At 41.0% G+C, this 23202-nt stretch overlaps 1 protein-coding gene across 1 annotated transcript in view; it reads left to right on the forward strand.

Annotated features, from left to right (window-relative positions):
• The window catches only part of FAM47E (family with sequence similarity 47 member E), a 33043-nt gene that overhangs the window by 8237 nt on the left and 1604 nt on the right, over positions 1-23202 (forward strand). Inside the window, 5 exon segments of the mRNA XM_089911267.1 lie at positions 767-908; positions 7084-7234; positions 15470-15670; positions 20309-20464; positions 22030-22107. Coding sequence (XP_089767393.1) covers positions 767-908; positions 7084-7234; positions 15470-15670; positions 20309-20464; positions 22030-22107 — 728 coding nt within the window.

Here is a 23202-nt window from a genome sequence, read left to right on the forward strand (position 1 = left end):
TGCCCCCTGGGCTTTCCTTCACTGCCTCCTGCGGGCCAGAGCTCTGAGTCCGTGACAAAGAGATTGTTTGCACACCTCCTTAGAGGGCACATGGGACAGTGGCTCTTATTCCTATGTCTGACCTCCTCAAACAGATGTGTTGGCTTCCTTCTGAAGCAGGATCTCTTCTTGTGGTGCTATGATGGCCACCAGCAGCTCTAGATGTAAATTTTACCCAGAAAAACACCACCTCTTTTTGCACGGTTCCAGCAAAATTCCATGACCAAATTTCCCTAGGTCTCACTTGGGTCTTGTACCCATTCCTAAGCCAGTCACTGTGGGCCTGATTAACCTGGTCAGCCTGCAGAGTGACGAGTGGTCAGGCCAATTCAGATCACAAGGACTGAGAGTGGAGAGAGACATGATTCTCCAAAGAAAAGTCTAGAGACTGTTACTTATAGGAGGAAGAATGGATGTTGGGCAGTCAAATAAACAGAAATCCTCTAGAGACACTTTTTTTCTGTGGGGCAGTGGGGTCCGGGTGGGTCCAGAGGCACTGTTCCATCTAGAGGAGACAGAACTTCAGTAAAAAGGCCACATAGCTAATGTCTAGGTGATGGACGTTTACCTGCAGCACCCAGCGCTGTATTTACACTGGAATTGATGAACAGAATTGACCAACTGGAAAGGAAAAGGAAAGGGATGACTAGGTCCATTCTGTTTTAGAATCAAGGGGCCCCCCCTTTTCAGCTCATCTTTCTTTCCTCTAAAGTTGTTTTCTGTTTGTAACTCTTATTAAAGGTGCTGGAAGTGCTGGCTCCTGACAGGAAGCTGGAGGACACATGGGGTTATTGTCAGGGCATCCGGAAAAGAATGAAGGAACCCACAAAACTTTTAAAAAAACGTTCTACTCAAGTCTTCCTGGGGCAGTAAGTATCATTCTTAACCTCTCGCTCATTCCTGTCCCATGATGAAACGTTCTAGCACAGATCTTCCTTGACTTACGGTGGGGTTATGTCTCCATAAACCATGGTAAAAGGAAAATACCATAAGTCAAAGATGCATTTAATACATTTAACCTACCAAACATCATAGCGTAGCCTAGCCTACCCTAAACGTGCTCGGAACACTTACATTAGTCTACAGTTGGGCAAAATCATCTAACACAAAGCTTATTGTATAATAAAGTGTCGAATATCTTATGTCATTAACTGAATACAGCGCTGAAGGTGAGAAACAGGATGGTTGTGTGGGTACAGGATGGTTGTATCGGCTGTTTGCCCTTGTGATCACGTGGCTGACGGGGAGCTGTGGTTCGCAGCCCAGCATCACGAGACAGTATCATCACTGCATATCACCGGCCCAGGAAAAGATCCAAATTCAAAATTCAAAGTGCATTTTCTAGTGAATGAACGTTGCTTGCTTTTACTCCATCATGAAGTAGAAAAATTGTAAGTCGAACCATCATAAGTCAGTGACTATCTGTAGTTACCTTCTCAAAGCTTCTCATCTTTAGAATATTTTAGGAATAATTAAGAATCTTGAGAATAATTAAGAGAAGCAAAGTAACTAAGTTCCTGAGGAGGAGGGAAGGGAGCCTCGGGTCCCGCTCTGAAGAGTGTTTACTTCATAAATGGATGTGAATTAGCCAGCTATGGAGCGAGTACGGGTGTATCTGCGTGACTCTAGGACAGCTGTCGGAGAAGAAGAAAACTGCAGAAAACCTGATTGACTTTGATTAGCCCACAATGGCTTTCTGCATTATCTGTGGCAGAAGCCCTTTTATTCAACAGGACTGAGACCAGTAGTTGGTTGAATAACCAACCAACCAAACCAGCCAACCAAGAGGCTAACATAGGGAATTGTAGAAGATGATAATTTAGTACTTGACACATTTTGCTTTACCCTAAAACATAACTGTACATTCACTTGCTAGTCTTTTATTATAAAGCCTTTTTTGGAGTAAGGGTCTGCTGCTTGGAGTTTCCCAGTCATCTTTTTTGCATAAACTACACCAGTAATGCCACCTTCATTGAACCTTTCCAAAGCACTAAGCTTCGTTTTCATAGAAATCTCTCTTTCATATCACGCTTTTGTTTTCCCCATTCACAAATTATTTAATTTAAAATGTAAGTGCCATGATAAGTATACTTGACACAAACAGATTTGGGATATGCATTTGACTGTTGAAATTGATGAGATCACTGGCAGGCACTGAAGCGTATGGGTGAACTAGAGGGCAGCCCAGCCACAGCACCCAGGCCACTTACATAGGACCCAGGACCACGGCCAGGGTGTGTGGAAGGGGCCACGGAGAGCTTTGCTAGTCACACGAGTTAGCTACATGGAAGTGGAGTGAGAGAGAATCCACTGATTAATTATACATGTTGGTTAGGTGGGGACACGATGTGACAGGAGCCCCACTGTTTGGCCTCTTAGTGTACCCCTGGTCAGTCTGGGGAGAACAACTGGGCACACTCCTCTCAGCTCTGCCCTTCTACTGGAAAGCAAGATGGCCCATGGAAGCACGAGTTCTCCTCTCTTCCTTCCTTCTTGAGGGGAGCCGCACCCTGGTCCATGCCACTGCTGCCTGGATGGGACAGTCTGCCCATTTCTGGATTTCAGTTAGCAAGTCCTCTTGGACCTGAACCCAAGTGCTCGAACATGGCTGCCGCCAGTGATAAAGGGGACATTTTGGCTTTTGTCTTTGCTCTTTGTATTATTTTTCAGTGCTTAGAATGTGGGTGGGGAAGAGGGAGGAGTGTTGTAAGTAGGGTGTCCCCTTGGAGACTCCAACAGTGTGGGTCAGTGTGGCCCTGTGAGCATCTTTGAATTCTTGACCCTCAGGGACCACTAGCTCATTCTATTTATGCAAAAAGATCAACAGTACTTATCAAGCACCTACTATGGGTCATGGTCAGTGCTAGGTTCTGAGGACACAGTGCTAAACAAGTTAGGACCCCATCTTCGTGGTGATTGCAGACTGGTGTGGAAGAAAGCATTAAATATCAAGGGCATCGAGTCTTTGTTCACAAAGCTATATGTTTATGAAATATTACTTTTCTTTTATTTCTATTTATATCTGACACCAAGCCCTCATCCCACTGAATAGCAAACATTCAGTCGTGGTCATTTTTTGTAGTGTAAGAAAGTGGGATAGGCCTCTAGCAATTGCAGAGGCAATTAAATTGATATTTAATTTCTTTCTGGTTTTGGGAACTCTTTCTTTTCTCAACCCTTTGCTGTTTCTGTCACACTCTATGCATCCACCCCACTCTCCCCATCCCATCTCAACACCTACATAATTACTTCAGTGAGCTTGGGTTTCTACACAATATAAGATCTGTCTTTCACTTAGGCAGTTTTCTTGGTCAACCCTGTAAAAATCTCCAGGGCAAGAAATTTCAAGCTAATGGGTTATCTACTTAAGAGGGGAGAAGGTAAAGTGTAGAGAAAATGAACAAAATTAATGTGTTAATAAATTGTCATATCACAGAATGAATGTATAATTATATAATGGCGAGGGGTTTTTTTTTGGTCAGTGTATTCTCAGTTTCCTATGGCTGCTACACAAAGTAACACAAACTTGGTGGCTTAAAAGAATAGAAATTTATTATCTTGCAGTTCTGAAGGCCTGAAGTCAGAAATCAGAATTACTGTGCTGAAATCAAAGTATCTGCAGGTACATGTCCTTCCAGAGGCTCTAGGGCATAATCTATTCCTTGCCTCTTTCAGTTTCTGTAGGCTGCCAGCCTTCCTTGGCTTGTGGCCATATCACTCCATTCTTCAAAGGGCAGCATCTTCAAATCTCTCCCTGCCCCGTCTTCACATCACCTTCTCCTCTGTGTGTGTCAAATCTTCCTCTACCTCTCTCCTATAAGGCACTGTGATGGCGTTTAGGGCCCACCCAGATAATCCAGGATAATCTCCCCATCGCAAACTCCTTAGTTTAATCATATCTGTAAAGACTCTTTTTCCACATAAAGTAACCTTTAGAGGTTGCAAAGATCAGCACCTGATCTCTTTGGGAGCCGTTAGCAGGCTCCCACATGAGGTAATATCTCCCATCTTTTTTTTTTTTCTTGCGGTACGCGGGCCTCTCACTGTTGTGGCCTCTCCCGTTGCAGAGCACAGGCTCCAGACGCGCAGGCTCAGCGGCCATGGCTCACGGGCCCAGCCGCTCCGCGGCATGTGGGATCTTCCCGCACCGGGGCACGAACCCGTGTCCCCTTCATCGGCAAGCGGACTCTCAACAACTGCGCCACCAGGGAAGCCCCAATATCTCCCATCTTTAAAACAACTTTCTTTAACTATATAGTCTCTTCTTTCCTTTAGAGCAGAACTCCTTGAAAGAGGTGTCCATACTCACTTCCTCTTTCATTCTTTCTTGAACGCAGCAATCAGCACTCCACTGGATCTCCCTTGGGTCAAGGTCACCAATGGCCTCTATGTTACCTAATCAGTTCTCAGTGATCACCACTTGATGTAACTGTAGCAGCTGACACAATTGATACCATCTTTCTCGAAACACTTCTTCATTTTGTCTCTGGTACATCCTCTTTCTTGGCTCTCCTCCTGCGTCATGGCCCTCTCCCCAGTCTCTTGCTCGTCCTTCCTCACCTTCTTTTTAACCTTGAAGTGCATCAGTCTCTGACGTCTTCTTTTCTACATGTTTACGCAGTCTAAGTCACCTCATTCAGGCCGTCTATGTGTGGATGTTTAACATTTGCCTTTGAGTGTATAATTGGCATCTCAGACTCGACAAGTCCTAACTGAACTCTTGATTTCTTCCCCAAACCTACACCCGCTTCTGTCTTCTCCAGATCAGTAAATAGTAACTCCATTCTTCCAGTGGCTTTTGAAACAGTGGTTGCAATCTGCCGAAAAATCCTAACACCTTTACCTTTGAAATATACCTAGAATCTCACCTGTTCTACTACTGTCAGTCTATTCCAAGATACCATCATCTCTTGCCTGGATTATTGGAATAGTTTACTAACTGGTCTCATGGCCTCCACCCAGCCCACATCCTCTGCCCCAGTCTGTTTGTTGCACAATAGCTAAAGTGATTCTGTAAAAAACTTAAGTCATACAATAACAGTCCTGTGCTCAAAATTCTCCAGTTGCCTACTTATTCAGAGTAAAGTCCATAGTCCTTACAGTTGCCTCTCAAGTTCCTTATGATCAGGTTCCCATTATCTCTTCAGGCCTCATCCTCTACTATTATATCCTTTAAGTACTCCTCTCCAGTCGCATTGACCTCTTTGTGTGCCTCATACATGCTTAACACCAACCTCAGGGCCTTTGCACATGCTTTTCTTGTCTGCCTGGTGTCTGCATTGTTTGATATCTACATGGTTTAATCCCTTTCTTCTTTCGGGTCTCTGCTCAAAGATCACTTTGAGAGAACTTTTCTGTATAAATAAGAGCCCCCTCTCATCACTCTCCATCCCTCCTGCCCTGTTTTATTTTTCTTTATACCACTTATAATCACCTGGTACATATTTGTTTAGCTCTTTCCTATCTGTCTCTCCCTACTCAATTGTAAGCTCTGTGAGGACAGGGTCTTAACTCTATTTACAGCTGAATCCAAATGCCTAGAATGGTGCCTGGCACATAGTTGGTGCCTAATAAATATTTGTTGAATGGATGGATGGATGAATTAATATATAGGTGCTATGAATAAAAGGTACAGGGTGCTATGAATAAAATGTGGGCTCTGGGGACAGACTGTGTGAATACCTCCCTGAGGAAGTGGCATGTATGTTGAGACATAATGGGGATGAGGGAATAGAGTTGGCATTGCAGTCAGTTAGAATAACATGTACAAAGGCCCTGTGGCTGGATGGGAGCATGATAAATTCATGGGACTGAGAGGGGGCCGCTATGGTTGGAGCTCAGAGAGTGAGGGAGTGTGTAGTTACAGAAGAATCTGGAGAGATAGGCAAGGAACAGGCCATGAAGAGCCCTGAAAACTGAGTTTAGACTTAGATCTTTACTGGAGGAGTAACAAGAAGCTATTGAACTCAAAAATCTTGTACCTGAATGTCCATAGCAGCATTATTCGTTATAGCCAGAGTGGCAACAACTCAAATATCCACCAACCAACTGATGATGGATAAACAAAATGTGGTCTCTCCATACAATGGAATATTATTCAGCCATAAAAAAGGAAGAAACTGCTGATACATGCAACAGCATGTATGAAACTTGAAAACATTATGCTAAGTGAAAGAAGTCAGACATAAAAGATCATATATTATATGGTTCCATTCAGATAAAATGCCCAGAATTGGCAAATCCACAGAGACACAAAGTAGATTAGTGGTGTTTAAGAGCAGAGAGAATGGTGGGGGTGGGGAGATGAACAGTGACTGTTAAAGTTTATGGGCCTTCTTTTTTGGGGTGACGAAGATGTCTCAGAATTAATGGTGATGGTTGCACAACTTCGTAAATATATGAAAGCAACTGTATACTTTGAAATGGTAAATATTAGGGTGTGTGAGTTATATCTCAAGTTTTAAAAAGAAGCTATTGAGGAGGTTTAATCCAGGTTGAAGGGTAGCTGCATTTGATAAGACAAGATTTACACTTTGGGAATGGATTAGGGATTAGCAGTTAGGGCCTTAAGAGAAAATGCAGAGGCCCCAGCAAGGAGCCTTTTGCAACAGTCCAGAGAAGGAGACAGAGTTAAAATCTACCAGATTTACTAATAGGCTGGAGTTTAGGGCTGAGGGAGAGAGAAGGCAAGGATATCTCCTATTTGTCAAGATAGTCTTGACAGATTCCAAGCCCTGTAATTTGTGTTTTTACCTGAAATGGGTCTTAGTAAATGGTACTCATAATTAAAAAAAATTAACTTACAGTGATAAAATTCTATATCAGTTTTAATTATTCTAAATAAATATGATATACTTGTCTTTATGATATTGATAATGAGAATATGATCTTTGAAAAATATTAACATAGAATTTGTACCAGCTTGCAAGAGCCTGCCTGTTAAACATACTTGCATTATGAGCTCCTCCCCAAGATACTATTTGAAATCCACCTGGATTCATGGCGCTGTATATTGTGATTCTTTGATGATCTCATTAACTTTAGTCCCAAGAAGACTCCTGTGTCACATCCAGGCCAATGGCTTTATGAAGAAAAGAAGCCAAGTGAAACAGATCTGCTCTGCAATGATGGTCCACTTCTTCATGAAAACGTACGCAAAGGAGTTAGCGACTTCTGCAGCTGGCCTACTAAGTTTGTAAGTTACTGGTAATACTTATAAGTCGAGCTCAAAGTTGCTTTTGTTAAAAAACAGTGTTTGGATATAATCTAAGTCAAATAGGCAAAGTCGTAAAGGAATCTTTTGACTCTCCCACTGTTTAAAATAGAAATGTTTCTTGTAGGTGAAATTTCTGGAAAGTTTGCAAGCTTACAGCCAATGTTTGAATGTTTATTGTTTATATGTACATTGCTGTTGTTTCATATATATATTTTTTAATTTTTTAATTTTTTTATTATTATAATTTTTTAATTAGCTTTTTATTTTGGAATTGTTTTAGAATTACAGAAAAGTTTCAGAAATAGTAAGAAATTTCCCATATTTCTCATGCCCAGTTCCTCCTATTAATAACATCTCTCGTGTTAATAATCAGTATGGTACACTTGAAAAAATTAATGCGCCATTATCAATATATTTTTTTTGAATTTTATTTATTTTTTTATACAGCAGGTTCTTATTAGTCATCCATTTTATACACATCAGTGTATACATGTCAATCCCAATCTCCCAATTCATCACACCACCACCCCCACCTCCCGCGGCTTTCCCCACTTGCTGTCCATACGTTTGTTCTCTACATCTGTGTCTCAGTTTCTGCCCTGCAAACTGGTTCATCTGTAAAATTTTTCTAGGTTCCACATATATGCGTTAATATATGATACTTGTTTTTCCGACTTACTTCACTCTGTATGACCGTCTCTAGATCCATCCACGACTCTACAAATGACCCATTTCATTCCTTTTTACAGTTGAGTAATATTCCATTGTACATATGTACCACCACTTCTTTATCCATTCATCTGTCGATGGGCATTTAGGTTGCTTCCATGACCTGGCCATTGTAAATAGTGCTGCAATGAACATTGGGGTGCATGTGTCTTTTTGAATTATGGTTCTCTCTGGGTATATGCCCAGCAGTGGGATTGCTGGGTCATATGGTAATTCTATTTTTAGTTTTTGAAGGAACCTCCCTACTGTTCTCCATAGTGGCTGTATCAATTTACATTCCCACCAACAGTGCAATAGGGTTCCCTTTTTCTACACCCTCTCCAGCATTTGTTGTTTGTAGATTTTCTGATGATGCCCATTCTAACTGGTGTGAGGTGATACCTCATTGTAGTTTTGATTTGCATTTCTCTAATAATTAGTGATGTCGAGCAGCTTTTCATGTGCCTCTTGGCCATCTGTATGTCTTCTTTGGAGAAAGGTCTATTTATGTCTTCTGCCCATTTTTGGATTGGGTTGTTTGTTTTTTTGTTATTGAGCTGCATGAGCTATTTATATATTTTGGAGATTAATCCTTTGTCCGTTGATTTGTTTGCAAATATTTTCTCCCATTCTGAGGGTTGCCTCTTCGTCTTGTTTATGGTTTCCTTTGCTGTGCAAAAACTTTTAAGTTTCATTGGGTCCCATTTGTTTACTTTTGTTTTTATTTCCATTACTCTAAGAGGTGGATCAAAAAAGATCTTGCTGTGATTTATGTCAAAGAGTGTTCTTCCTATGTTTTCCTCTAAGAGTTTTATAGTGTCTGGTCTTACATTTAGGTCTCTAATCCATTTTCAGTTTATTTTTGTGTATGGTGTAGGGAGTGTGCTAATTTCATTCTTTTACATGTAGCTGTCCAGTTTTCCCAGCACCACTTATTGAAGAGGCTGTCTTTTCTCCATTGTATATCCTTGCCTCCTTTGTCATAGATTAGTTGACCATAGGTGCATGGGTTCATCTCCAGGGTTTCTATCTTGTTCCATTGATCTGTATTTCTGTTTTTGTGCCACTACCATATTGTCTTGATTACTGTAGCTTTGTAGTATAGTCTGAACTCAGGGAGTCTGATTCCTCCAGCTCTGTTTTTTTCCCTCAAGACCTCTTTGGCTATTCGGGTTTTTTTGTGTCTCCATACAAATTTTAAGATTTTTTTGTTCTAGTTCAGTAAAAAATGCCATTGGTAATCTGATAGGGATTTCATTGAATCTGTAGATTGCTTTGGACAGTATAATCATTTTCACAATATTGATTCTTCCAATCCAAGAACATGGTGTATCTCTCCATCTGTTTGAATCATCTTTAATTTCTTTCATCAGTGTCTTATAGTTTTCTGCATACGTGTTTTTGTCTCCCTTGGTAGGTTTATTCCCAGGTATTTTATTCTTTTTGTGGCAAGGGTAAATGGGAACGTTTCCTTAATTTCTCTTTCAGATTTTTCATCATTAGTGTATAGGAATGCAAGAGATTTCTGTGCATTAATGTTGTATCCTGCAACTTTACCAGATTCATTGATTAGCCCTAGTAGTTTTCTGGTGGCATCTTTAGGATTCTCTATGTATAGTATTATGTCATCTTCAAACAGTGACAGTTTTACTTCTTCTTTTCCAATTTGGATTCCTTTTATTTCTCTTTCTTCTCTGATTGCTGTGGCTATGACTTCCAAAACTATGTTGAATAATAGTGGTGAGAGTGGACATCCTTGTTTTGTTCCTGATCTTGGAGAAAGGCTTTCAGTTTTTCACCATTGAGAATGATGTTTGCTGTGGGTTTGTCATATATGGCCTTTATTATGTTCAGGTGGGTTCCCTCTATGCCCACTTTCTGGAGAGCTTTTATCATAAATTGGTGTTGAATTTTGTCAAAAGCTTTTTCTGCATCTATTGAGATGATCATATGGTTTTTATTCTTCAATTTGTTAATATGGTGTATCACATTGATTGATTTGCACATATTGAAGAATCCTTGCAACCCTGGGGTAAATCCAACTTGATCATGGTGTATGATCCTTTTAATGTGTTGTTGGATTCTGTTTGCTAGTATTTTGTTGAGGATTTTTGCATCAATGTTCATCAGTGATATTGGTCTGTAATTTTCTTTTTTAGTAGTACCTTTGTCTGGTTTTGGTATTAAGGAGTTGGTGGCCTCATAGAATGAGTTTGGGAGTGTTCCTTCCTCTGAAATTTTTTGGAAGAGTTTGAGAAGAATGGGTGTTAGCCCTTCTCTAAATGTTTGATAGAATTCACCTGTGAAGCCATCTGGTCCTGGACTTTTGTTTGTTGGAAGATTTTAAATCAGAGTTTCAATTTCAGTGCTTGTGATTGGTCTGTTCATATTTCTATTTCTTCCTGGTTCTTTCTTGGAAGGTTATACTTTTGTAAGAATTTGTCCGTTTCTTCCAGGTTGTCCATTTTATTGGCATAGAGTTGCTTGTCATAGCCTCTTAGGATGCTTTGTATTTCTGCGGTGTCTGTTGTAACTTCTCCTTTTTCATTTCTAATTTTATTGATTTGAGTCCTTTCCCTCTTTTCCTTGATGAGTCTGGCTGATGGTTTTGTTTATCTTCTCAAAGAACCAGCTTTTATCTTCTCAAAGAACCAGCTTTTAGTTTTATTGATCCTTGCTATTGTTTTCTTTGTTTCTATTTCATTTATTTCTGCTCTGATCTTTATGATTTCTTTCCTTCTACTAACTTTGGGTTTTGTTTGTTCTTCTTTCTCTAGTTCCTTTAGGTGTAAGGTTAGATTGTTTATTTGAGATTTTTCTTGTTTCTTGAGGTAGGCTTGTATAGCTATAAACTTCCCTCTTAGAACTGCTTTTGCTGCATCCCGTAGGTTTTGGATCGTCATGTTTTCATTGTCATTTGTCTCTAGGTATTTTTTGGTTTCCTCTTTGATTTCTTCAGGGATCTCTTGGTTATTTAGTAATGTATTGTTTAGTCTCCATGTGTTTGTGTTTTTTACGTTTTTTCCCCTGTAATTGATTTCTAATCTCATAGTGTCGTGGTCAAAAATGATGCTTGATATGATTTCAATTTTCTTAAATTTACTGAGGCTTGATTTGTGACCCAAGATGTGATCTATCCTGGAGAATGTTCCGTGGGCACTTGAGAAGAAAGTATAATCTGCTGTTTTCAGATGGGATGTCCTATAAATATCAATTAAATTTATGTGGTCTATTGTGTCATTTAAAGCTTCTGTTTCCTTATTTATTTTCTGTTTGGATGATCTGTCCATTGGTGTAAGTGAGGTGTTAAAGTCCCCCACTATTATTGTGTTACTGTCGATTTCCTCTTTTATAGCTGTTAGCAGTTGCCTTATGTATTGCGGTGCTCCTATGTTGGGTGCATATATATTTATAATTGTTATGTCTTCTTCTTGGATTGATCCCTTGATCATTATGTAGTGTCTCTCCTTGTCTCTTGTAACATTCTTTATTTTAAAGTCATTTTATCTTTTATGAGTATTGCTACTCCAGCTTTCTTGTCCATTTGCATGGAATATCTTTTTCCATCCCCTCACTTTCAGTCTGTGTGTGTCCCTAGGTTGAAGTGGGTCTCTTGTAGAGATGGGTCTTATTTTTCTGTCCATTCATTGAGCCTGTGTCTTTTGGTTGGAGGGTTTAATCCATTCACATTTAAGATAATTATCGATATGTACGTTCCTGTTACCATTTTCTTAATTGTTTTGGGTTTGTTTTTGTAGGTCCTTTACTTCTCTTGTGTTTCCCACTTAGAGTAAGTTCGTTTAGCATTTGCTGTAGAGCTGGTTTGGTGGTGCTGAATTCTCTTAGCTTTTGCTTGTCTTTAAAACTTTTGATTTCTCCATTGTATCTGAATGAGATCCTTGCTGGGTAGAGTAATCTTGGTCGTAGGTTCTTCCCTTTCATCACTTTAAGTATATCATGCCACTCCCTTCTGGTTTGTAGAGTTTCTGCTGAGAAATCAGCTGTTAATCTTATGGAGTTCCCTTGTATGTTATTTGTCATTTTCTCTTGCTGCTTTCAATAATTTTTCTTTGTCTTCAGTTTTTGCCATTTTGATTACTATTTGTCTCGGCATGTTTCTCCTTGTGTTTCTCCTGTATGGGACTCTCTGCGCTTCCTGGACTTGGGTGGCAATTTCCTTTCCCATGTTAGGGAAGTTTTCGACTATAATCTCTTCAAATATTTTCTCTGGTCCTTTCTGTCTGTCTTCTCCTTCTGGGACCCCTATAATGTGAATGTTGTTGCGTTTAATGTTGTCACAGAGTTCTCTTAGGCTGTCTTCATTTCTTTTCATTCTTTTTTCTTTATTCTGTTCCGCGGCAGTGAATTCCACCATTCTGTTTTCCAGGTCACTTATCTGTTCTTCTTCCTCAGTTATTCTGCTATTGATTCCTTCTAGTGTAGTTTTCATTTCAGTTATTGTATTGTTCACCTCTGTTTGTTTGTTCTTTAATTCTTCTAGGTCTTTGTTAAACATTTCTTGCGTCTTCTCGATCTTTGCCTCCATTCTTTTTCCGAGGTGCTGGATCATCTTTGCTATCATTATTCTGAATTCTTTTTCTGGATGGTTGCCTATCTCCACTTCTTTTAGTTGTTTTTCTGGGGTTTTATCTTGTTCCTTCATCTGGTATATAACCCTCTGCCTTTTCATCTCGTCTGTCTTTCGCTGAATGTGATTTTTGTTCCACAGACTCCAGAATTGTAGTTCTTCTGGCTTCTGCTGTCTGCCCTCTCATATATTTTTAAAGTGGCTGTCTGCACCCAACTTTATTGAGATACAATTGACATATAACATTGTGTAATTTTAAGGTATACAGTGTGATCATTTGATACATGTATATATCACAGAATGATTACCATGATCTGGTTAGTTAACAAATCCATCACCTCACGTAATTACCTCTGTGTGTGTGAGGTGAGAACATGTAAGATCTACCCTCTTAGCAACTTTCAAGTATATAATACAGCATTGTTAACTAGAGTCACTATACTGTACATTAGATTCCCCAGAACTTACTCATCTTATAACTGGAAGTTTGTACCCTTTGGGCATCTCCCCATTTCCCCCACCCCATCGTTTCATATTTTAATCTTTCATTTCAATGTTAGGACCTTCTTTTCTCTCTGTCCTTCCCTCTTTTTTCAATTCATTTTTCTCAGTTATATTTATCTGTAAGTACTTGGAAAGCTATGCTTGACTACAGTCGTTAACGAAAAATATTTCACATGAAGAGACTTTTGACTCAGTTATCAAGTTCTTTTCTTGCCCTCCTTCTAAGAACCTTTTTAGTTATCTATTCCTGTCCCTGAGTCCCTGTAGATGTCTAGATTCCTGATGCTTTTTCCTGAATTTAAGACTCTCTAGAATTTTCAATCCCCCTCCCCCCATTTTTTGAGTGTATTAGTCAGTTTTGGTCAATATATTATTTTGGACTATTTCTTTGGCAAGTAATATAATTCAGACTAGATTGAGAAAAGGGAATCATCCAGAAGTATTCAGGCACAGCTGGATCTGGGTGCTAAAATGTTTTTAGGTGCTCTCCCTATCACTTAGCTACTCTCTTCTGACTTCACATTCCTGTAGTCTTTCCCTAAGAGATATCAAAAGTATTCACTAAATTTTCCAAGCTTATATCCCACCAGGCAACAACCTAACATGGGAAAAGAGCAACCTTTTTCCCGTAGGGAAAAATCCAGGGCTTACTCTCACCAGACTAACGTGGGTCACACCTGTGCCTGAACTATCCACTATGAGTAAGGAGATGGAGTATGCTCATTGACTGGTCTAGGTCACATGTCCTACCCCGAGGCCAAGAGGTGGGCATCAGCCCATTTGCGACAGATGGACTGAAAGTGGTGGAGGGAGGCTCTCCAGAGTGTGACTGGAGTAGGGATGCTGGACAGGGTAGGTGATGCCCACTCTACCACTGCTTGTCTACAAGCTGACTAGATAGGATTGCCCGAGTCCCAGCCCTTCCACCTCTCCCACTCCTACTGTTGGAGACTATTCCTCTTTCGAGGCAGGAAGTGTAAGGAACCCTAGGATAATTGTTTAACTGCTGTGGTAACCAGCCTTATTTTCAGTCCCTTATGACCAAGGTCCCATAACTGTCGTACTACTTTGGTCCCAATCACATCACTCTGTGGTATTTTCTCCATAGCACTAGTTTATGCTTTCCTTCCATGTTGTTTATTTATTTATTTTTTACCTCATTGATTCTGCTTGCTCTAGTTTATACCCCTGACTCGATTTAATGACCCGTCTATAAATTTCACTCCGACATCAGCTTCAGTTGCTAATGACCCCATTCTCTATATTCCCCAACTTATATATTCCAAAGTAGGATTGTGTTGAGCCTGTAGAGCAGGAAAAAATAATTTTCCTTTTATTCTTCTAAGTTCTCTCTGGGATCTCTATAACTAAAGGCAGATTAACAAGAGAAAAACAAACAGAAGTTTATTAACAAGTATACCTCATATATACAGGGGAGATACCCAGGGAAAAATGACTAACTCTCCTAGGTGGCTTAGAATTCAGGCTCAAATACCAACTTGCGCCAAAGACAAAGAGAGAAAGGTGTGGGGAGTCAGTAATGGGGAGGTGACCAGGAAGAAATAGGAGAACAAGAGTATGGTTTATTATGCAAATTTAAGTGGGTGCCTTTTCCTTTGCTAAGAGTGTCTGTCTTATGATTTAAAGTCTTCCTTCTCTTCCCGGAATGGAGAGGGAGATAGCCTTACAAGTGGAGTTTCTTTAATAAATGTAAATTTCACTTAAAGAGTGACTTCTACTCTGTTTCTAGATCGTTTCCTGTGTTGTCTGTTGTTTCTCAAAATCATCAGCTCAAAATAAGCCTTAAGCCAGAGGCATATTTTGGGGTGCTATATTCTACTATCCTTCAAATCTAAGTTATCTTTCAGCCATATCATAGATCCACGGTCAGTCTACAGATTAGGGGCTCTTAATGTGCCCATCTGTACTCCTGCCAGCTATGGCTGGGGGACGGAAGGCGGGTTTGTTCTGTGCACAAAACATGGCTGACTAAAAGGAGCCCATGGCTTCAGTAGGAGCCCCGAACAGGGCAGCTTCCTGTATAAGGGGCTGTGGGCAGAGCACACACTAACATTTCTAGACATGTCTGGAAAATACCTCTAAAGATGTTACTACTATAAAGTGTTGGAGATGTTTGCTTTTGATCAAACAGACTGGATTTTCCTCAGCACCACTATCTCCCTCAGGACTCACGGCTTCTTGTGGGTCCTAAGTTGTCTCTTAATGCACTGACAAAGCTCTCCAGACCCCAAATACTTCTTGTCTCCTACAAATGGTGACTGAGCACTTTCTACCTCTCCTTTAAACTACCTCTCTCTCCTCCAGCCATGGTCGAATACCTCCTGTAGATTAAAGAAGGAAGAAGGAGCATTTCACCATTTGTCCTTGACTCATGCCCTGTGCTATTCTTCCAGGGGGGCCTGAACATTGATGAGGAGTTCATCCTGAAACAGTTTGACATTGACTGTCAGAGCAAACCAAGCTATAATGTGCTCCATGCAATGAGACCCAGCCAGGTTCCTCTGGAGCTAAAGAAAAGGATTGGGCTGAATAAACTGCAGGAGCCACAGTTTTTCCAGAAACTACACTCTGAGCAGAGACTTCAGAAACCACAGGTAACTGCCAAAAGGGAGAAGAACTGAGAATCAAAGGAAATGAAATTGTATTCAAATATTAAATGTTCTTGACTTCTGGTACTTCAGAAGGCACTGACCTTTTCCAGTAAAATTCTTGAAATTTTTTTGATGTTTAACATTTGTAAAAAAATACAATAAATAAACATTTGTTAAATGAATGAATATTTAATACATCTTAAAAAGTCGGTTATACAAACAAGGCAGGCCATTCAGCATTATTAATATCTGAACAGCCATTATTTCCCTCTCTATGTGTTTTATATGTTGAGACAACCTCTTTGTGTGTTTTATATGTTGAAATCTATCTCTTTATGTGTTTTACGTGTTGAAATTCTAATAGTCAGTAGAAATATACGTGATTGTTTATTATTGCAAGAGTAAGATGCTGCAGTTAACAGTTGTGAACACTGTGTATGTCCAAAGAATTCTTGAATTTTTATGACGGTCTTTTCGACCACAGACCATCATTCTTGACCATATGCTTGCCTGATAATTAACAAATCGCTCAGTTTCCCAGCACCAGTTTCCTGTGAAGACAGAACAAGGAAGCAGAGATGAGAAAAAACAAGCTATGTTCTAAAGGGAAGTACTATGGGCCCCTGAGTACTTTTCTACACAATGTGTTAGTGCAAATATATATACACAAGTCAAATTGTGCCAGTCCAACAACAGATTTACGTGCCTAAGTGTGGGTGGGAAGTGGGGAGATTATAGAGTTAGTTTCTCTGGAAGTGAAGATAATAATTTCCCTGTCTTTTACACATAATCTTTGATACTATATTTCCAATATTTTTGACATACCAACTTTGTCCTTTCATAATTGAACATGATCAGCTGACCTATTTTTACATTCATGCTGTTTTCCGTCTTTGATTCTGTTGCATAAAGTTTATGAAAACTATGCATTCCATCACTAATTCAGCACTTTAAATTTTCCATTCTCCTCTCATCTTTCTAAAGGGTAAAATGCAGAATGATGCTGGACAGGCAAATTATATCCATGTGGTTCAGGCACATGGGGCCTGAACCACTGCTTGTTCTGAATCTGGGCTGAATGAAATTACTCAATTCTCTGTATTTACAAATAATTGCACAAATGCTGCTTTATAAAGCATGGTGGTTATTGCCAAAATCGAACTTTTGACTGGCCAATGGAGGATCACTATGCAAAAGTTCAAATAGATTTCCACAGAGTATCATTTTCCTTCCGCCTGAAGGACTTCCTTTAATAGTTCTAGTGTAGATCTGCTGGCAATGAATTCTTCCACCTTTTCTATGTCTGAAGATATCCTTGTTCTTCCTTCATTTTTAAAGATATTTTTGTGGGTATAGAATTCTAAGGTTCAAAGTTTTTTGTTTGTTTGTTTTTAGTCCTTTAAAAATGTTGCTCCACCGTCCTCTTGGTTGTGTTGCTTCTGACGAGAAATCTTATGTCATCCTTATCTTTGTTTTTCTGGACCTGTTTTTTTCTTGGCTGCTTTTAATACTTTCTCTTTGTCACTGGTTTTGAGCGGTGTGATTATTATACACATTGGTGTATATGTCTTCATGTTTCTTGTGTCTGGAAAAGTTTGATCCTTTTGGGTCTTGCTTTTAAGAACTGTTGAGAAGGGTCAAAATAATGTTTAGTCTAGGGCTAACTCCCTACTACCGATGCAAGACCCTTCGTGTATTCTACCCAGTATCCTGTGAATCTTCGAGTTTCCCAGGAGGGAACAGGCCCTGGCCCTGGCCCTGTGTGCATGCAGGACACTGTTCTCTCTAATCCTTTTGGTTAGTTCTTTCCCAGACCTCAGGTGGTTTCCTCCCAAACATACACAGATGGAGACCCTCTGCAAACCTCTGTAGTTCCCTCTCTGTGCAGCTCTTTCCTTTCTGTTACTCTGGGCTGCAAACTTTAGCTGCCTTGGTCTTCCTGGACTCTCAGTTCTGTCTTCTCAACTCAGAAAGTCCACTAGGTTCCTCCTGGGCTCCTTCTCCTGCTCTGTGGCCTGGGAACTCTCTGAAGACAGTGAACTGGGGCAGTTGGGGGGCTTATTCACTTTTTGCCTCTCAGGGATCACTGTCCTTTGCTATTTGATGTCCAGTGTCTTATAAATATATCTATATTTCGTTTTTTGGTTGTTGCAGGTGGAAGGATAAATCTGGTCCCTATTCCGGGGATGGAATCTCCATCTTTATTTTCTTATTCCATATACTCTCAGGCGTGTTATCCTCTGCTCTTTGATGTTCTTTAAAACTCTGAGCTTTTCGACTACCTTACCTTTGCTCACCGTATTCTCTCTGCCTGACGTGCCCCTCTTCTCATGTCTACACTCTGACATCTTCCTTTAGACACAGGTCAGATGCCAATTCTTCCGTGGAGTTTTCTCCAGGTCCTTCGGCTGACATTAACTTATTCTTCTAATCTCTCACAGCAGTTTGTGCCTCTATTGTAGCATGTTTCTCTTGGCCCTGTATATTCATTCATCCATTTATTTATACATTAATTCAACAAACACTTCTGAGCATCTGTTACTATGTGCCGAAAAGTGCTGGGAGCAAATGAAGGACTGTTGCCTGCATTTAAGGAGCTTACGGTCTAGTGAGGGCAATGGAGAAATGACTATAATGAAATGATGTCATGGTTCATCCGGGTTGTAGGAAGAAGTAACCAGTTCCACCAGGCATGGGCTGAGGGTGGGTATGGTTAAGACTTCACAGAAGAAATTATGTTTGTACTGAATCTTGAAAGATCACCAGGTACCCAGCAACCTAACGTATTCCAGAGCTCAAGTTCTTTAGTGGAGCAGTATGTAGATCACGTTCCTCTCCCTTCCTTTCTTTTTTCCTCTCTTTCCTCTCCTACCCTCCTTCCTTTAATTCAGTGGTTCTCAGCCAGGACAATTTTGTCCCCTTCCCCACCCCCACACCCCACCAGGGATATTTGGCAATGTTGGAGATGACGTTTTTGGTTGTCACAATTTGGAGATGCTACTGGCATCTCGTGGGTGGAGACCAGGAATGCTGCCCAACATCTTACAATGCATAGGACAGCACCGCCGCCCCCCACCTCCAGCAAAGAATTATCCAGCTCAAAATGTTAATAACGCTGAAGTTAAGAAACCTGATTTTAACCCAACAAATATTTATTGAGCACCTGTTGTGTCCTAAGTATTGTTCTAGATGCCAGGGGGATGTAGCGGGGAACAAGCTCAGAAGCTTACATTTTAGAAGGTGAGAGGTGAGACAACAAACAATCAGAAAAATATACAGCATATCAAGCGGCGATAAGTGCTGTTCAGAAAAATGAGGCAGGGAAAGAAGACAAGCAGTGTTGTGAGGCGTTACAGTTTTTGAACTGGGTGGTCAGGGAACATACAACTGAAAAGATGACCTGAAATAGGTAAGAGAGTGAGCCATGTGGGTGTCTTGGGGAAGAGCATCATGGAGAGGGAACAGTGAGTGCAAAGGCACTGAGGCAGCAGTGTGATAGGTCCTCTAGAAATAGCAAGGAGGTCAGTCTGCTTGGAATGGAGGGATCATAATGCTGAATCCAGCTCTGAGAAGGGATTTCCCTCCCCTCTGCTCTGTCCCATCATCTCTACCTCATAGTTTAGATATGAGTGAGAAGAAGGAGGAGCAGGGTCTTTGTGTTTCATGTTTCTTTGTCCTACACAAGCGTTAGACCTCCTTTCATGATGAGACAAGGAGCGGGTATTGCATCACAGCATCAGGCTGTGAACCAGCAGATGCACTCCTGAGGAATGGGAGAAAGAAAGGAAAGACATCTCTTCCTCCCCCTCTTTCTCTCTTCCAATTAAAGAGGCAAGAGGGACTTCCCTGGTGGTCCAGTGGTTGAGACTCCACGCTCCCAATGCCGGGGGCCGGGTTCGATCCCTGGTCAGGGAACTAGATCCCTTACGCTGCAACTAAGAGTTCGCATGCTGCAACTAAAAAGATCCCTCATGCCACAACTGCAGATCCCACACACGGCGGCCATGAAGATCCCACGTGCCGCAGCTCAGATGTGGTGCAGCCAAATAAATAAATAAATACATAAATATTTTTTAAAAATTAAAAAATAAAGAGGCAAGAGACTGGTGTTGAATAGCATTTGGATCAAAAGTAGTGAACCATGTACAAAGCTGAGTATAGATAGAGCTGGGCTCACAGAGAGGCTGATAACTTATTATTTTGGTTGACTGAGTATTGTTGAAGGTCATTACCCTTCACTGAAATATGTGATTCTTACATGAGTTCTAGCTGCTTTACATAGTTCTCTCCTTTAGTCTTCCCAACAACCCTATGGGGTAGATGCTATTATCTCTATTTTACAAATGAAGAATTTAACTAACTTTTCCATGGACTCATAGCTACTAAGTGGGGAAGGCTGGATTTGAGCCCAGGTTTGTCTAAATCCAAAAGCCATGCTTAACTACCACATTATTTTCTCAGTCATGAACTTTTCATGTTACCTTTGTGAATCAAAGCACACCGAAACTTCATAAAATACTTTGGCAAGGAGTAACCATAGATTAAAAATAAATGATACTGCTTTCATAAGCTAAATCTTAGCTTTATTGAAATGACAAACCAAACAAACCAATGAAATTGGGAATTATGTTATTTCTACAGAATCCTTATAAACCAAAGTGGGTGAAGATGAGGTACGGAGCATGGTATCTGAACACCAAGTTGTGGAAAAAGCAAAGAGCCGATGAACCTTTGGTTGACCCCAAGGTCTTACGTAAAGCTCAAGATGAGAATATGAAAAAGGAGCTATGGGAACAGGTATGTGTATATGCTGAGACTTGATCATCTGAGCTGAAGGTTGTCACAGTGCAAATGCCACCTCATACTGAAGTCAGTTCACAAGACATGGGTGCAGTCGTGTGCTGATAAGGGACACCATGATGACATGGCTGTCTTGCTGGAAACACATGACTTTTGACTATTCTTGATTGAGTTCATTTGGAAGGTGAAATGGTCTTAAAGAACTGAATTACAATGATGTAAACTTCGACATCCCAAATTTTAAATTCCAATAAATAAAAGGAAAAGCCAAATGAATGCATGAATACCCCTAAGATGTTGGGACTGGGTCAAATCTTTTTTGATTATCATGCCCTTTGGAGTTAAGATCTAAAATTTGTGGATATATATTGAGTAGGAAAACACTCCCGTTTCTTCCTCTACCACTCTCAATTCTGGTCAGCAAATGTGTCGGGGTTTTTTTCCCCACACCAAGCAATTCTCTAATTCCCTGACACCAGCTGGATGTCCTACAATTTTACTCAATTCTGATACCACCTACCTGGAGAGAGCATCAGATCCCACAGGTTAAGGGCTCAGTCCCACAAAACTGCCCCCACTGCAAATGCCAGTCTCAAGTCCAGGTTGTCACCTGTGCTTCTGACTGACTGGCTATAAATCAGAGGTTCACACGACACCCTCCTTGAGTTTGACCATCTGCTAGAACAGCTCACAGAACTCAGGAAAACAGTTTACTTCCAATCTAGTAAGATTACCAGTTTATTATAAAGAGGTACACTCCGGAGCAAGCAGATGGAGGAGATGCATAGGGTAAGGCATGTGGGGAAGGGCTTGGAGCTTCCTTGCCTTTTCCAGGTACGTTTACATGTTCACCGACTTGGAAGCTCTCCAAACCCCCTCCTTTGGGTTTGTATAGAGGCTTCATTACATTGGTGTCATTGATTACATCATTGGCCATTAGTGATTAATTCAACCTCCAGCTCCTCTCCCCTCCCTGGAGTTGGGGAGGTTCAGCTGAAAGTGCCAACCCTCTAATCACGTGGTTGGTTTCCCTGGCAACCAGCCCCCATCTAGTAGCTATCTAGGGGCTTTCCAAAAAACACTTCATTAAGATATATTGCAATGTGGTTGAAAGGGGCTTGTTATGAATAAGGAAAGACTCTCACCGTTGTGGCTCTCATCACTTAGGAAATTCCAAGGGTTCTAAGGCCTCTGTGCCAGGAATAGGAAGAAGACCAAATATCTGTCTCTTATTGTAAATCACAGTATCACAATTATTAATGTCAAATAGATTAGATTCCGGACATCCTAGGTCAATAATGATCTAATTGATAAAATGTGTTGCTTATCCTTGATACAAGGGTAAGAAAAAGAACAGAGAAAGGAGAGAAGGTTGGATATCTTTTTGAAAGCCTTTGTATTCATCAACTTCTGAACGTTATTTACACACATAGTCCTAAATGAGAAGGAAGTCGTTTAAAATAACATACTTGATAAACGGCTAAGTGCTTTTAATTAGGACAAATAATGAAATCAAGCTTCTGACAGCTGACCAGTTTTTTAAAGTGTGGACCCTCTTTTAGGAGGAGTTACTTGCAGACCTTCATGGAACAGTTGCCTTTAAGGATTTCATTCTGAGCAGGGGCTACAGGATGCCGAGTGTGAGTAAAGGGTCGGAAAGACCTCGGAAAGACCTGCTGAGGGGCTCACAGTTGTTGATGGGAAGGGGTCAGCACCCTGACAAAATCAAAATACTTCTTCTACAGGGACACACCAGGACTCAGCCCTGGGAGAAGGGGTGTGCTTTCCCCAGACGGGGGCCCACAGATGGGCTTTGGCGTTCTGCTCTTTTCAGGAGCAGACAGGAGCCTGTTTGGCTCCTGCTGTCTCTCTGCTGACTCACCTTCCTTGGGTTTGGCCTTAACGGGGCCAAAGTGAAAGGGATCCATGTGCAGGGTGTGAGCTTGCTACTAAAACAATGAATTCTCCAGGAAGTGTCCAGTCTCCTTCACTTCTACTTCTAAGGAGCCATGCTGGGGTCAGGACGAAGTGGAGCTGGGAGTGGAGCTGGGCCTATTATTGTGCTATTTGTGGGGTACATGAGGACTCAGACTAGGGCCAAAGGTCACTTCCCGGACAGCCCTGCAGCCTCTTCTGTCTTTTTCCCACTTTGTCTTTCCCTCTCCCTGAGCTTGTGCTGCTGGTCGTCCCCCCGCCTCCCACGTGGAGGGCTCCCCCGGGAGGCCACAGATAACAAGAGTGGGGTGGGAGGCTGGCAGAGCGGACCGTTTAGCAGGAGGGCCTGCAGCCTGAAGATCTGTCTCCAGACCAGCCCTGTCACCATGGCAGGAAGCCAGCTGGGCCTGGGGCCCAAGTCATGGCTGATAAGTTCTGTGTTTGTCCAGAGTCCCCTGTGCTCACGGCCCGTGGAGTCCTTAGGAGGACATGCAGCCAAGATGGTAGAAGTTCCTGGAACTAGGATACTGGATTTCTTTTTTTCTAAGAGCGATAGAACTAACAACAGCTTACACTTACTGGCAAATAGATATATTGACCAATCTCAGATCCAGACTTGTTCAAAGTTAAATCAGGCGATGTGAAGGGAAAGTCTAGAGTACGATAATAGACTAATGGGCTAGAAGATTCCATTCTAGAACTAGGATGAAATCTCTGCAATAGCTTTGAGCATCAACAGTGGGCCTACATAAGTATATTTTATAGACTTAGATATAAGTATATATCTTATATATAAGATA

This window comes from Delphinapterus leucas, chromosome 5, assembly GCF_059928025.1.
Source record: "Delphinapterus leucas isolate spDelLeu-1000000601 "Yukka" chromosome 5, BTC_Dleu_Yukka2, whole genome shotgun sequence".
NCBI lineage: Eukaryota > Metazoa > Chordata > Mammalia > Artiodactyla > Monodontidae > Delphinapterus > Delphinapterus leucas.